Source organism: Hyaena hyaena, unplaced genomic scaffold, assembly GCF_003009895.1.
Source record: "Hyaena hyaena isolate Hyena2069 unplaced genomic scaffold, ASM300989v1 scaffold_1, whole genome shotgun sequence".
NCBI classification, from domain to species: Eukaryota; Metazoa; Chordata; class Mammalia; order Carnivora; family Hyaenidae; genus Hyaena; species Hyaena hyaena.
Window position 1 is genome coordinate 4,484,258 of NW_024080633.1, and position 16,688 is coordinate 4,500,945.

General features: G+C 51.1%; 1 protein-coding gene across 1 annotated transcript in view; it reads left to right on the plus strand.

The window, feature by feature from the left end:
• The window catches only part of BCO1 (beta-carotene oxygenase 1), a 39,916-nt gene that overhangs the window by 16,980 nt on the left and 6,248 nt on the right, over positions 1 to 16,688 (plus strand). The window contains 4 exon segments of the mRNA XM_039227240.1: positions 914 to 1,061; positions 3,652 to 3,872; positions 6,637 to 6,894; positions 14,903 to 15,008. Coding sequence (XP_039083171.1) covers positions 914 to 1,061; positions 3,652 to 3,872; positions 6,637 to 6,894; positions 14,903 to 15,008 — 733 coding nt within the window.

A 16,688-nucleotide genomic window follows, 5' to 3' on the forward strand; every position in this document is an offset into this window, starting at 1 on the left:
AGAGTGCCCAGACTCTAGCAGCCCTACCTGGTGTTGACCTGAAGAGGGAGACCTTAGGCAGAGAGCAAGGGGTTGGAAATAAATACCCAAGTAAGATGCCTTTCCTGGGCAGAAGTCAAGTCAACATTTTCATGAAAATCAATAGACCCACTTTCAATCTTCTCCAGCTGGCTGCCCAAAGCCTCAGTGTCTCCTCAATATATTTTAACGATCTGGTAAAGGGAGTGCTTTTCTTAGCTGCAAAATTATGGCCAGCATAGGCAGCCGGGTGGCATAGGTCCAACCGACGTATGCTCTCCACAAAGCCTCAGAGAGGAAACACTAAGGGAGAATGAAGTATTGCCTGACCTTTGGCCAGAGGTTGTGCTGTTCTTGGAGAGGAAAGGAGGACAGTTGTTCTCACCGCCACCCATTATTCTATGGCTGTGCACTGTTGGGAGTAGGGGGTCATTATGGAGCTTGTTGGTTAAGTTTCGTTTTGACCAAGTGTTTTTGTAACTCTCTGTTTCCAGAATAATCCTGAGAGAGAGGCCTGGAGATTGATGCCTCTGTGGCATGCAAAAGGGGAGAATGTAAATGACGTAACCAGAAAGACATAGGGCAACAGCTAAGATTAGCTGTGCCCAGGTCATCACTCTGCGATGAGGCATCCTGCCTCCATGCTGAGGACACCCAGGGGGACAGGGCCTGGGGGCAGGGCAGAGCCTATAGCTCCCCAGCTCCCCTGCAGCCTCTGTGCTGTAGGAGGCTCCCTGGGAGGTCATATCAGGGCTCAGGAGTAAACATCCTCTTGATAGGTGAAGTCGCATTACTTTCAGACCAGGAGGGATGCAGAAGTAGTCGCCATCACTCTGAACCTAGAAGTGGCTCACTTTCATCAAGTCTTACCTAACCTCCCCACCTAATTTTGCAGGTGGACTATCGCAACTACGTGGCGGTAAATCTGGCAACATCGCATCCTCATTATGATGCGGCTGGAAATATTCTTAATCTGGGCACATCCATCATGGACAAGGGGAAGACAAAATATATGATCTTTAAGATTCCTGCCGCAGTACCAGGTGGGTCCTTCTGGGGATATGATGAAGCACAGATATCAAGCGTGGCTCCTTCCAAAGAGTTCTGATTTTTGTTGATGACCCAAGACTCAATCTGATACTTTCCTTCATGAATGATTCAGATGACCATGAATCTTTTCTCCTAAAGGAGAAAAGAGATGGGGATGGACTTCCTTTTGGAAGAAGTAAGTTCCTTTACTATTCTTTTTTTTTTTTTAATGTTTTATTTATTTCTAGGAGAGAGAGAGAGAGACAGCATGAACAGGGGAGGGTCAGAGAGAGAGGGAGTCACAGATTGAAACAGGCTCCAGGCTCTGAGCCGGCAGCACAGAGCCCGACGCGGGGCTCGAACCCACGAACCGTGAGATCATGACCTAAGCAAAAGTCGGACGCTTAACCGACTAAGCCACCCAGGCGCCCCAGTTCCTTTACTATTCTAACCTGTTTTTCTTTCTTTAGGCTTCAGTTCATTGATTCATTAATTTACCCATTATCCACCCACCATTTACCTATCCATCCATCCATCCATCCATCCATCATCCATCCATCCACCTATCAATCATCCATCCAACCATCCATCTGTCCATCCATGCACCCATCAAACATCCTTCTATCCATCCTTCCTTCCCATCGATATCTTTTAGTTTTCTAACAAAACTTTGTATGCCAAAGCCATGCTCCCCACTCTCATCCCAGCCCCTGAAGCCAGGCTCCCAGTGTTGTTGTGGGGGCTCAGCCCTGCTTCAGACCTTCAGCCTTTCAGACCCCCACCCCATTCTCTGGGGCTTCTGAACCTTCTCTATTTAAGGCCAGGAACCTGGAGCGAAGCCCAGGCCATTTGTGATTGTATGTCCCCAAGAGGAGAAGCTCCTGGCCCTTCTTTGTCCAGGACCCTCCTGGGAACCACACTGATGAGACCACACCCCTGAGGGGGGCTGCACAGGGCTCAGGAGACAGGGCAGAGCTTACAAGGATGCTGGGCTTGACCTGCCAGTTTAGGAAAACCAGCTTCCACATGTGATCCCTGCTGGCACCCTCCCTCTCCATCCTGTAGAAACTCTGAAACTAATTACTAGGCTCCAGGCAGATGTGAGCCCCTAAGGTCAGAAGGCACAGTGAGTGTGTTCTTGTTAAATGGAACTCCCATGAATTAAGCCAATAAAGGAATATAGGGCCTAGCCAGAATCCTAGAAATGTCAGACCTGGGGGAGGCTGGGGCATTTGAGCTTAGCACCTCTTATTTCAAAGGAGGATGATGAGGTCGAGGGGGATCAGATGAAATGCCCACCATCACACAGCTCACAGGAGCCCCCACATCTTGCCAGCAGCCCCCCTCTGGTCACCTGCTTCATGCTGGCAGCTTCCCTGGGATTCACGCCCGCCTCCCTCCTCCCAGGCAGGCCACTTTTCACTTCGGTTTGCTTTGTGCTCCATTTGTTTTGTGAAGAAAAGAACCGCCCCACAACCGCACAGCACCCCTCCCACCAGCCAGCTGTTTACAGTGTGCACAGGTGGCCACAAGAAAGGTGGGGACGCTTGCAGGTAACTCATTATAAACCAGCCCCAGGCCTGGGCGGGGAGGCCTTTTGGCCAGTGATGACTCATCCTTGCAGAAGAATAAGAGCAGGAGCTTGGACTCCCCATTATTTCATTCTGTTCTCTCACTCCACTCTGAGCGCTGTTCTCCCAGTAACAGAGGAGGCAGCCTGGCTAAGCGGCGGCGCTGGGTCTTGGCTTAACTTGTGCCTTTGGCCATAATGCTGGGCCATTCCATCACACCTCAGTTTCCCACCTGTAAAATGGGAACCTTACCGTCTGCTTGGATTGTCGCAGGATGTGTAACAGCCCCTCATCACAATGGGTACTTAGTCTCCCAGGTGTTTGGGAATGGGTAGTGCCCAGAGAAATTCATGGAAACCCTACAAAATACATGTTGAATGATGGTCCCCAGCAAAATATCAAAGCCGAAGTCTGGGAAGCTGCCCTATCCCCCCACCCCCAGCCCCACCCCCAGGCACTTGATAGAAATGCAGACCCTCAGGCCCCAGCCCCACCTGCTGGGCCAAACTCCACACTTTATCACGATGATCCATGTGCGGGAGGCGTTGTTCCAGAGCTGGGGCTGACAAGCCTTCTCTGTAGAGGGTCCCAGAGTAAATGTCTGAGGCTGTGCAGACACGTGGTCTCTGTTGCAGTTCCAAAGCAAGAACAGCCTGGGACCCTGTGTGAAGGAGGGAGTGGGGCTGTGTTCCTCAGAAACCTTGATGCGAAGCCAGTGCTGGCTGGGCTTAGCCCCCAGGCTCCACTGTGGGCCTGTGGCCCAGAGGCCTGGCTCTGTGGCTCAGTGTTTCCAGATTATAGCACCAGGTCTCACAGAGCTGGGGGAGGGGTAGACCTTGGTGGGAAGCACCCGACCCCGCCAGAGCTCCTGCGTCAGCCAGGCAACAACCCCTTCATCGGTTTACACCTTGGCTTTTACCCAAAGGTTCTTCTTAGTGACCAGGTCAGTTTGAAAGGCTCAGCCGCAGGTAACGGTGGCGTTGTCTGCGGGCAGCTAGGCCCTGCACAGCTCCTGAGGCTTAACTTTCTCTAGAGGATGAGATGGGGAAGGACCCCTTGAAGCACATGAAGGTCCTCGGCTCCATCACCTCCCGCTCGCTCCTCTCCCCGAGCTATTACCACAGCTTCGGAGTCACCGAGAACTACATCGTTTTCCTCGAGCAGCCTTTCAAGCTGGACATCCTCAAGATGTCAACCGCGTACATCCGGGGAGTGAACTGGGCTTCCTGCCTGAGTTTCCACAAGGAGGACCAGGTAAGGCCTGGCCAAGACCCCCAGCCCCACTATGCCAGCCAGGCCCACAACATAAGGACGGCCAGAGTAGGGTATCCCGGGAAGCAGACTGAGATGGAGGTTAGCATGCAGGGGGCGGGGGGAGGTTGGTTCCAAGGGACGAAGGAAGTGAGCTACCATGGAGTCTCCCAGGAAGTATTGGCCAAGCTTCCAGAGAGTTCTGAAGCTGGATGGTCCTGCAGAGTGGTCCTGAGTTAGGGCAAGAGAACCAGACCCCAAGCCACTGAGTCAGTAGAGCAGACTGTCCCTGGACGAGAGTGTGACCGTGGGCAAACCAGCTCTCATCAGCCAGGCAGCCCCCTCGGCTGAGGACCACTCCTCAGTCCTGACCCACGTCTGGGCTCCTTGCGGCTTCCACTGTGCATGGACAAGGCCCTTTCAGCACCCTGCAGCCACTGTACAATGTCAGGGAAGTGGTGCCAGAGAGGATAGGCAATTGTAATGCTAGAGCATTCCACCAGAGGTACAAGGGACACGTCTTCCGTTCAGGCACACCTGCGTGCTCAAAGCATAGACATGTGCATTCGTGTGTGTCTGCTTGTGTATGCGCGGGCCTGTTTATATGGATGTCTGTGTGTGTGTGTGTGTACTTGTATGTGTATGCGTATATCTATGCACAAATATGTGTGTATGTATTTACTTCCTGTTGAAATAAGTCAGTTTTTACTTGTGATAAATACCCAGTAATTCTTAGTGTCCTCTATTCAAACAATAACCAAGTATAGAAAGCAACGTATCAAGTCCCTTCTCCTCCGCTCACGCCCGAGCCCCTCCAGAGGGAATCGCCACGATGCTCTAACATCCCTCTCCCCTTTCTGCCCACTATGGCCATCTTTATGTACATATGCAACTCTGCATCCCCTTTGTTGCTGGCCACCTCTTTAAAACCTGTCCTTCCTTCTCTGTGAGGAGAGTGAGGTCTCTCCTCTGCTCAGAACCTTCTAGTGATTTCCCATCTTCCTCAGAATCAGATCCAAAACTTCACTGACCAGCCTGCAAATCCTCACATGTCCCCATCCCAGCCACCAGCTCCCTGCTCACATAGCTTCCTCTTGGTCCTCCTGTATCTCAAACCAGGCGAACACGTTCCTGCCTCAGGGCCTTTGCATTTTTGGTCCCTTCCACCTGGAATGTCCTTCCCCAGGTTGCTTCCTCCCTCAGAGTCCAGTTCCCCAGGCCTTCCATGATGATCCAGTCTAAAACAGATCCCACCCCAGGCTTTCTCCGTCCCCTACCTGGCTTCATTTTTCTCAGTACTGCTCATTGTCCTTGGCACATTATTTGACCTTTGACTGCTGGCCTTCCCCTCACTGGAATATCAGCTCCATGAAGGCAGGAGCTTGCTTTTATTGTCTTTCCTGAAAGAGTGTCTCATATGTCACAGACCCTCTCTCTCTCTTTTTGGAATGAACAGTGGGCCAAGGGGGCCAGCAGGAAAGCCAGCTGTAGTTGGGCTTTCTCTTCAGCCCCTGGAGATCCCTTGGCCCTCAGAGAATCCCATAGTGGGAAGACCGAGACCCCAGGGGCAGGCAGAGAGCCCTGGGAAGGGTTCTAGAATGCATTTAGAAGAGAGCTTTCTGGGGCGCCTGGGTGGTTCAGTCAGTTAAGTGTCCAACTTTGGCTCAGGTCATGATCTCACAGTTTGTGGGTTCGAGCCTTACATCAGGCTCTGTGCTGACAGCTCAGAGCCTGGAGCCTGCTTCGGATCCTGTGTCGCCCTCTCTCTCTCTGTCCCTCCTCTGCCCACACTCTCTCAAAAAAAAATTTAGAAGAAAGCTTTCTGAAAAGCTCCTGTGCCTGACACAGGGATTGGGGTCACAGAGAAGAAAAGAACTAAAATAATTACCTCTGTAGTCACCTGCCCATTCCAACCCGCCACCCCTAGGCTGTCAAAGCCTTCCTCCCCTGCACCCCCACTTAATGTTCAAAGCTGGATTCTGGAGGAGAGAAAGAGGTGCAAACGCGGGGAGGAGGTGACCAGGGAACAGCCTGGAGCAGTCCCGCCCTGCCTTTGGGAAGGAGGGTGGCTAGGCCAGAGCTGCCAGAAGGAAGAACCCCCACACATCCTTTGGATTAGGCAACTGGGGCTGCCGATGTGGCTAATTACCACCCAGAGTGATAGCACCTCGTGGCAGCCGGCAGTGTGTGCAGATACCCGTGTGGGCTCCTTCACCAGAACCGGTCTCTCCACGCTGCAGCCCCCAGGATAAAGGAGGTTGCCGTGACAACTGCATCCTGGCAAGCCAGGCAGCAGGTGGAGGTCGGGAGAGGGGACCCAGAAGGGCTGGTGTGGTTTTAGGGGCTCCAGGTGTGGCTAGGACCTAGGGAGGGCTAGCAGACTGGCCAGTTCTCCCCAACTTGGCCATGTGTTGCCAGGGAGTTAGGTCGTCACTGCCCACCCAGAATCACAGTCAAGTGAAGGGGTGGGGAAGGGACAGCGCACCCTCGGGGCCTCCTCCAGACACAGTCCTCCTGGCGGTGCAGGTCCTCCATGGTCCTCCAGCAGCAAAGCTTCCCTCCGCCCCGTCTGAAGGAGGTCATCCCAGACGTGTAATGGCGGGCAGCTCCCACTTCCTCAGCTTCTGGGTGGCCAGAGCTCTGGGGTGGGGGACGCTCTAGGGTCACGAGCTGGTGGAGGACCGGGCTGGGTCCTGTCCTGTGCCCGATGCCACAGCACCAGGCCGGCAGAGGGAAGGCTGACCCCTGGGTGTGCATCGTCTTTCAGACTTACATTCACATCATTGACCAAAGGACTGGGAAGCCCTTGCCCACCAAGTTTTACACGGACCCCATGGTGGTCTTTCATCACGTCAATGCCTAAGAGGAGGATGGCTGCCTTCTGTTCGACGTCATTGCCTACGAGGACGACAGCCTCTGTCAGGTCTTCTACTTGGCCAACCTGAACCAGGACTTCGAGGAGAACTCCAGGCTCACCTCCATCCCCACCCTCCGGAGGTTCGCAGTGCCCCTCGAGGTGGACAAGGTAATGGTGGGGAAGGGAACCCATTTCGTTCCTGGGGCGTCGTGAGCCCAAGCGGGCAGTTACTTCGGCGCTGGTTTGATTGGCGGTGAAATCCAAAGTGAGCTGTTCTTGGGGCGCCTGGGTGGCTTAGTCGGTTAAGCGTCCGACCTTCGCTTAGGTCATGATCTCGCGGTTCGTGGGTTCGAGCCCCGCGTCGGGCTCTGTGCTGACTGCCAGCCCAGAGTCTGGAGCCTGTTTTGGAGTCTGTGACTCCCTCTCTCTCTGACCCTCCCCTGCTCACGCTGTCTCTTTCTCTCTCCTAGAAATAAATAAAACATAAAAAAAAAAAAAAGATATCATCATCTAACAGGCAAATGTTAAAAAAAAAAAAAAAAAAAACAAAGTGAGCTGTTCTTAAGGACAAAACGTTTTTTCACTGTTTTTCCAAAAATGGTACGTATTCATAGCAGAAGCCTTAGAATATAGATTAGGTAGAGGTGCCTGGGGGGCTCAGTCCGTTAAGTGTCCAGAGCCTGGTGGGTTTCCCTGTCTCCCTCTCTCTGCCCCTGCTCCACCTGTGTGCACACCCGCTCACACATTCTCCCTCTCTCTCCCTTTCAAAATAAGTAAGTTTAAAAAAAAACTTAAGAAGAAAATACAGGTTAGGTAAAAAGGAAAAAAAAAAAACCCATAAACCCATTATGAATATATTTGTATCACCTCCAAAGCCTCTCTCTCACTAGACAGACAGAAATATTGATACATATGTTGATGTATCCATGTATGTGTAGATATAATACACATGTACATTAATATATCTCAATAAAGCAGTTAAAGACTCTATGTAGTATGACTTCCTTCTCTAAAATTTAGAACTATATATGTATATTTTATATATTGCTTAATTTTAGAGAAGGAAATCACAGAATTCTTAATAGACTTATTGAGATAGAATTTCACATAGCATACACCCATTTCACTCATTTTAAGTGTACAATCCAGTTGCTTTTAGTGTCTTTACAGAGTTGTATATCCATCACCATGATGGATTTTAAAACATTTTCATGACCCCGGAAAGAAACCTTGTACCACCGCCCCTCCCCCCCCCCGCCACCACTCTAGGTACACACTAATCCACTTCCTGTCTCTGAGGACCTGCCTGTCCTGGACATGTCCTGCCCATGGACCCATACGCCAGATGGTCCCCTGCGGCCAGCTGCCCTCCCTCAGCACGGCGCTTTGGGGGTCCGTCTCTGCTGCAGCGTGTATCAACCCTTCCTTCATTTCCGTGGCGCAATATGTACATGCTGTTTTGGTGGCTATTTTCACTGACGTGTGTATCTAAACATCTCTCCGTGACATTAAATACTCTTCTACAACATCATTTTAAATATCTGCATGATGGTCCCAGGCCCAGATTCGTCACTATGTACTCACCTATTGCCCTGCTGTTGAATCGTCCCCTTCTTGCATGAAAAATGACCATGGGGCCAGACATTATCCTCAATTAGGGTGATGCTACCAGAAGCTTCTGGCTCCAGAACTCACTGACTTCATGACTTAATTAATTTAAATGAGAGCAAAATTCAATTCAACTCCATTTTGGTGGCTCCTATTTACAAAATGGACTCTATGTACCAGGTACTTCGCTAGGTATTTTATTCTCCTTGCCTCGCTTAATGATCAAAACAACCTATGGGAGAGGTCCTCATATTAGTCTCAATTTACAGGTGAAGAAACTGAGGTTCAGAGAGGTTCAGGAATCTGCCCAAGGTCACACAGCTCCGAGTGTCTCTCTGTATACTCGTCGCTGGTGAAGTGCAGCTGTACTGGCCTCCCCAGCAGGCCTGGGACATGGAGGTGTCATTCCCACAGAAGGCCCAGCAAGCTGCCTCCCCCTTCACTGCCAGGCTCCTCTGTGTAGGAGTCACAGCATGCCCCCAGCCACTAAGTGGGGTCTGCATGTGCACCCGGTTTCTCTGGCCACAGAGCTGGGGTCCTTTCCTGTCTTTCTAGCATTTCCCCATCTGCAGTCATTGGTTTCTCTCTGTCCCGATTTTTACCATATTTACCACCACAACTTAAAATCTTTAAAAAAAATCATGTTTTATTTAAATCGGCTTCCTCTTGAAAGCCATAGCATTGTCGCTTGCTGCAAATGGAAGACAAGCCAGGGCAGAAAGCAGCAGCAGTAAGCAAAGGTCTTAATCTCTAGTCCGATAACCGCTGCTTGCCAAGACTTCATCTCTTTGTTAAAAAGAAAGTCCTAAAAGTACTAGGTGTTAAAGAGCTAATAGCACCCGACTGAGATGCTCTCCTTGACCCGGTTGGAAAGATCAGGAGGAGAAAAAGGAATGAACTTTCTCCTCACGTGGTTCAGGGCTCCTGAATGAGTGGCTGGGTTCCATGAAGTGGTCACATGGGCCCCTGGTCTCTGCAGCCTCCGCTCAGGGCGGCACCGCAGGGCCGAGCGGGGCTGTGTTTGGTGTCCTGGTTCTGGGCAGCAGTGTGTGTGGGGGGGGGGGGGGGGGGGAAGGGTTCACAGAGCACACAGGTGCACCTCCCGGGGCCGGGCCCTGCCTCACACCGACCTCAGCCTGGGGATGAAACACAGACAGGAAACGCTCCCTCCCACTGCCCACACACCGAGGGATCTTACAGCCTTTTGTCGTGCTTAAAAAATGATTTGCTTCCCTGGAACCACGCTAAGAAGTTTAGCACGTAGATTTTGAAAAGCCACTGTGTGAGCCATCTACCGCTTTGAAATGAGCAAACAAGAGTGAGCCCTGGGAAGGGTAGCTCTGGCCACGCTTTTTAATTGCTATTTATTGTCCCTTAAAAAGTCTGCTTGCTTCACTTTCAAGTCGCCCTGCCCGCATATTGAAATCGGAAAGTTGAGCAGATGCACCTGGCGACGTGTCCTGGTCTGGCAGCTCCGATTCCATCCTATCCAAAGACTTATTAGGACAGACTGAAGGAGAAGCCACGTGCCTGTGGCACCCTTCAGTCTGGGGCCTTTGCTCATGGCTGTCCCCCTGCCTGAAACCCTGTCCTTCCACTCCCAGCTTGGCTGCTGGCTGGACTCACCTGGGGGCTCTGAGACCACACCTGGCCTGGGCCCCAGTCCAGACCAGTGAAGGCAGAACCTCTGGGGCAGGGGAGGGGGCGAGGGTGTGGTCCCAGCCCCCAGAGGCTTTCACTTTGCAGCCAGAGAGAACCGACCACAGTCTGGCAAGTTCTCGCTCGCCCTACAGCTGTCGGGGTCATTGCTCCCCTCAGAGGACGTCCTGTGTGCTGATGGCACTTGCAGCTCCTGTTGAATGAAGCTCTGAGAGCCATAGCCCTTCGTCTTGTCAGCAGTTTGTCACATGCGCCCACCACAGTGCCTGGGCCTTGGAGGGTCCTCATTAAGCTTTTAGCCACTTTAACTCAATGAATGAACGATATGTGGATGAGAAATGAGTGGCTCTCTGAAAGGACCCGGGTCTGTCGTTAGCACTGGGAATGTCTCCCACGTGGAAAGTGCTCTCCACAGAGAATGGGCAGGAGTGGAGTATACTTAACAGTCTGGGACATCCCAGCTGCCCCAGATTCTCTTGCGTTTGGGCCAGCTGGGGTCAGAGGAAGGTGGGGCCCCTTGGCGCCGGTGGCCTGTTTTCGTAGGGTGGCGCAGGGGTTGTCCCAGGCGGGGCCGGGCTGGGAGGGGTGTGGGCGCGTACAGACAGCTCCTCCGCCGGCCGCCCTGCCCTCGTACTGCCAGGCCCCGTGCGCTGCCTCCCGGTGGGTTCGTGAGCACCTGCCTTCCCTTCCGACAGCCATCCGTGCGTAAGCCCACCACGGGGGAGGTGTTGTGGAGCTGCAAGGCGTGGCTCCCACTCCTGGCTCAGTAGAGTGGGTTTGTGTTGACCCTAAATGTGAAAACAAAGACTCCTCCCTGCACTCCCGCCAAAAGCTGCCGTTTACTGAGAGCTCATTATGTGCCGGGACCTGTGTTAGATGCCTTTTTTGCTTAGACCCCGGCAAGAGGGTCTCCTGCTCTGGCCTGGGCATTTGGGAGGCCCTGAGCCAGACTTTCTCTGGCAGTGTCCCTCCCTCGCAGAGTGAGGATTTCCTAGAGCCAGGGGGCCATGCCCACCCAGCCGGGTGTCTTCCCTTTCCCCAGCCATGAACTAGCTCCCTGGGATGTGTGAATTGCCTCCCCAAAAGCCCCAAGACTGCTTCCAGCACCTGCCTCTGTCTTCCTAAAGGCAGGCTGTGCCCCTGGTGTACGGGCCTCAGACCCATGAAGTGACCAGAATTTGGCTCTTGGCTTTGGTTGTGCTGGCTGGGGCTTCTGTACAGTGGGAAGAAAGGCGACCAGGGACAAAGAACCCCGGGCCCAGAGGCTGGCCCTTGTCTGCCACCCTATTCTGGCTCAGGACTCAAGGAGTCCTAGAATTCCAAATTCACACATCCTTCCAGACCAGCACTGTGCAAGAGTCCACTGCAGCCATGACACATTGTCCATCTGATGCAGTAGCCATGAGCCATGTGTGGCCATTAAACTGCACCTCGTGCAGCTGAGGAATGGGATGTTTAACTGTTCTAAAGTTTACGTAAAATGTAACTAGCACATGTGGTTAGTGGTTGCCATATCGGACAGCGCACTTCCACATTATTAAGGTCTGTGTATCGAGGCAGGAGGAGAGAATGGTATTTCACGTAACGATTTGCTCAGCCCATTGAGACATAGGGTGCATGGGTCTCCGCTCTGTTCCTTGGTCCTGAAAATTTTTCGAACTGTTAACTGCTTTGCAAGCTTCTCATCTAATCAGTAGGACACCCCTCTGAGTTGTTTCTTATCCCCATGACTATGGATGAGAGAGAAAGTAACTTGCCCATCATTGCAGAAGTATCTGGGGGATTTGAGCTGGGATTTGAATGCGTGTCTATCTGGCTCCAAGTTACTAACTACAATGTGTCTGGCCCCGGACCAGCTGTTTTCATCACCATCGTTTAATTTTAACTCTAGTCTTCAGCTCCAGGTCAGAGCAACCTCACTGGCGGTCACCACCCATTCAAAAAGTTATGAATTGTGCCCATAGTTTACAAATGAGGAAACAGCCTCAGGGAGGCATGGGGGCTGAGTGTGGGGAGAGACCACTCAAGTTCCCATGGAAAGCCATAGAGTCAGGGTTCACACACAGGGCTTCTGATCCCAAAAGCCAATGTTTCGAGGAGCTACCGAGCTGGCTGCTTCTCACAGGAGCTGCCTCAAGTTGGCGGATTTCAAAACAAAACGTGTAGGATTTTGTTGAGCTCTGGCTGGAAAGCTGTTTCTTCCCAAAGCTGAGCGTGCTGGCCCCCAAAAGCAGCCAAGTCATGTTCATGACGGCTACGTGGAAAAATTCAGTTTATCCCTCAACCAGTCTGACCAGTTTCAGGCCGGAATTATAAGACGTCTCTGCAGACTGGCTCCCCGAGACACAAGCCCAGGGCACGCACAGCAGGCCTGTTGCTGTCAGGTGACTACGAGGCTCCAGGCAGAGTCTCTACCCATTCATGGCGCGATGCAGGTGGAGGCATTCAGGGCTTAGGTTTACAAGGCAGCACTGACGTGCGGGCAGGACTTTTCCACGCATCTCATCTCATTCAATTCCTACAGCCACCCTGTAAAGCACACGTTTTGCACCTTGACCGTGGAAGGAAAAGCTTATTGAGTTATGCATGCACTCCGTTCCCCCAGCAGTTCCTTCCTGGGAGCTATGTTCCATGCCCTGAACGAGACCCGGTCCCAGTCTTCAGGGGGAAGACAACATAAGAGAAGGAAGCAGCCCTTTACAGGAGACAATGACAGCGTGAGACAAATGCCTTGGCGACATTGCAGACTGAGTGGTTAAGGAAGGGGATTTTGAGCAGAGACTTGCAGGATGGAAACGGACAAGCCTCAGGGCCTCTGTGCCTGCTTTGCTCTACCTACCACTTGCAACGCTCTTACTTTAGAGCAGATGAATTGCAGTGTGAAGGGCCCAGCCTCTTCTTCCCTCTCTGGCCTCGTACAAGTCACCTTTCTTCTCTGGGCCTGTCTCCTCTCCTGTAAATTGAGGGGTTGAACTAAGCAGATCTCAAAGGGCCCCTACAGTTCAACTGCTAGGATGCAGTACATTTGCCTCCCTTCCCAGCAAAAAGCTGCTATCATTCAAATAGGTTTCATGTAATTATAAAATCCCATTTTGGAAAACCTGGGAAGCAGAGAAAAGTTTAAATGAGGAGAAGTCGGCCATAACTATAACTCTCGCCCTGTAAACTCCATAAAAACAGGGACTCTGTCTGGTTTCTCCATTGTCTAACCTGCTCTCACCCCCAGTGGTATAGTGAGTAATATAACAAGAACAATGGTAGTAATAATAAAACAACGGTGATGTTATCAGCTGCAACTAGCATTTATTTAGCACTGGCTGTTAACCAGACCCTCCTATAAACCATTTTTCAGGGAATATTTTATTCAACCTGCACAGTAATTTAGAGACATATATACTTTTTATGTGACACATCTACTATACCTCACTCTACAGATGAGGAAACAACTTCACAGATATTAAGTAACTTGCTCAAGGCCCCGTAGCTCCTATGTAGGGAAACAGGGAGTAGTAGAAGCCCAATAAATATTTAATCAATTGTTTTAAATCCCTTTCCTGGATTAAAACGGTGATGGTAAGACCCTAAACAAAGTCTGCTTGTAAGTTGAGACCAAAGAATGTCCTTGATCCAACTTTGACTCCCAAGTAATTATTATTTATTATTGCCTGTTTGTTTTCCTTTCACCAGTGGGTACATTTTCATAGGAGAAAGTCCTGAAAATACGGATAAGTGTAGAAAAACAAAGTCCCCATATTTCCATTGCCTTCTATCTTGTTAATATTTGGTATATTTCCCCCAGGCTCTTTTCAGTGTAATTTTTTTTTTAACCAGATTACTCAGACCTCAGGCTGCATATGCAATTTACTCTGCTGCGTTTCTTAGTATTCTCTCACGAACATTTCCCATGTTATTATGAACTCTTTATAAACATCCTTTTAATGACCGATGCAGCCTTGCACAGGTGAATCATCTAGTATTTAAAAAGTGAGAACCTACCAGCACATTAGTTTCACCCCTGAAGGATAAGGTAGCCCAGAGTAGTAGTAAAGAGCCAAGAATTTAGGGACAGTCATCCTACCACCTACCAGCTACACACTCTCAGAGGATGAGAATAAGAATACTGATAATACAGGGGTGCCTGGGTGGCTCAGTCGGTTAAGCGTCAAACTCTGGATTTGAGCTCAGGTCATGATCCCTTGGGTTCATGAGATCGAGCCCCATGCTGGGCTCTGCTGACAGTATGGATGCCGCTTGGGATTCTCTCTCTCTCTCTCTCTCTCTCTCTCTCTCTCTCTCTCTGCTCCTCCTCAGTGTTCGTGTGTGTTCACTGTCCCTCATGTGTGTACTCTCTGTCTCTCTCTCTCTCTCTCTCTCTCTCAAAATAAATAAACATAAAAAAAAGAATACCAATAATATAATAACTGCTTCCTACGGTTTACATGAGGCCAGAAGAAGATGAGCCCCTCTAGGGCTCAGTTGGTTGAGCCACTTCGGCCCAAGCCATGATCTCGTTGTTCACAAGTCTGAGGCCTGCGTTGGGCTCTGTGCTGACAGCTCAGAGCCTGGAGCTCCTTCAGATTCTGTGTCTCCCTCTCTCTCTGCCCCTCCTATGCTCTCTCTCGCTCGCTCGCTCTCTCTCAAAAACAAATAAAAACATAAACGTTTTTTTAAAAGATGACATAATCTAAAGCACTTTTTTAATGCTACGATAACTTTTTCTTTAAGTTTATTTATTTTGACAGCTAGAGAGAGAAAAGAGTGCATGCAAGCAGGAGAGGGGCAGAGAGAGAGGAGGAGAGAAAATCCCAAGCAGGCTCCACTAAAGCACTTTGTTAAACGTACACGGTATAGCACGTGTTTGCTCTGGATAACAAGTCATCAATTTTTTCTTGAAAACTGATTCTTTCAGAATGCAGAAGTGGGCTCAAATGTAATCAAACTGGCATCGACGACAGCAAGAGCCCTGAAGGAAAAAGATGACCGAGTCTACTGCGAGCCGGAGCTGCTTTATGAAGGTAAAATGCCTCCTTTCCAGATGCTCAGGGAAGGGGCAGGACCTCATGAATCCCCCGAGGCCACTCAGTACCTCCTTCTGATGCCAGAGAGCTGGGCAGGGACACGGGCAAACGGAAAGGCTCTTGGGGCACCCTGGTGGAAAGCATCTGGGGACAGTTCTCTTTCGTGTATCCTCAAATGCCTCCCAGGAAGGCACTGGGGGTGAGAGTGGTCATTGGGTGACTTTCACAGCTGGCCTCTGGAAAGGATCCGGTTTATTGGAGACTGACTTACTGAACAGGGACAGCTTGTTTGCATTTCTACTTGTACCCTTTGAGACTACCCTGCAGAACAGGGGCCATCAGCTCCATTTTACAGAGGAGAAAATGGTTCACGGAGGCTGGGATCCACACAGCATGTAAAACCCTCCAATAAAAGTCGTACCCGTAAGGTACACAACCTGGGCACCCTCGACAGTGGGGGCTGGGTCATTCTCTGTGACGGGGGCCGTCCTGGGCATTAGGATGTAGAGCAGCATCCCTGGCCTTGACACCAGATGCCCGTAACACCTGCACCTCAAATTGGCACAACCAAAACCATGTGCAGACATTGCCAACGTCCCCTGGGGGCACCGTCACCCTGACTGAGAACCACTGCCCTATGAGCCCAGGAGGCAGGGACCAAGGGACCATGCTCCTGTGCTGAGCGTATCACCAGCCTATGACAAAAGTGTGGCTTAGAGGGGGTCTGTGCTCAACGCAGGCCCGGAACAAGGGTGCTGTGGGGTGGCAGGGAGTGGCTCTGCCTTGCTCTCCTCATCAGCTGCCCCCTGCCAGGTTCAGGCATCTGGAGGGACACCGTCCTGGGGACTTTGTTAGGACGACCCCAGCATTGCCCATAAGAACCCCTGCTGTGAACGGCATCCTGTGGACCTTTGTAACAGGCTCTGTGTGGGACCCCCGCCCCTGGGAGTCTTTAGAAGCGACTGTATAGATCTCGGTCCCAATTCTTAAGGCATCACCCCCATCTCTGCTCACCCGCCACATTGCATGGGCAGATGGAGGCCTAAACATTACGAGTCTTTTTGTATCTGAGAAGAGAATTCTCGTGTATTGTGGCAAACTTGGGCAATGCTGAGAAGTATGGCAGTAGACAACTTGCTCGTAACTCCTCCATCCATGGCAGCCCTTTGGAAGTCCCCACTGCCCTACTATCGGGTGTGGGTTCCTTGGCGTATGCCAGCCCTCTTTTAGAGCTTCCCAGACATCGCCCCATCTCACCCTGACAGTCTCATTAGGTCATCCTTGATGTAGATGAGTTCGCACACGTAAAGCACCTCATTGAGAACCGGCCCCTAGTCAGAGTCCAGCACGGAGTAGAAGTTCCCAGAACAATTCTGGGAGGCAGGTGTCACTGCGTGCTCTTTTTGTTTTAGAGCTGAGGACAGCAAAGCTGAGGATAATTCAGTAACTTGCCCACAGATAGACAGCAGATCAGGATCGGAACTCAGGTTTCTCAGACTCCAAAGCCCTTACCCTATGCATTTATTTTTATTTTTATTTTTTTTTAAATTTATTTCTAGAGAGAGAGCATGAGCAGGGGAGGGTCAGAGGGAGAGGGAGTCACAGACTGAAACAGGCTCCAGGCTCTGAGCTGGCAGTCAGCACAGAGCCCGACGCGGGGCTCGAACCCACGAACCG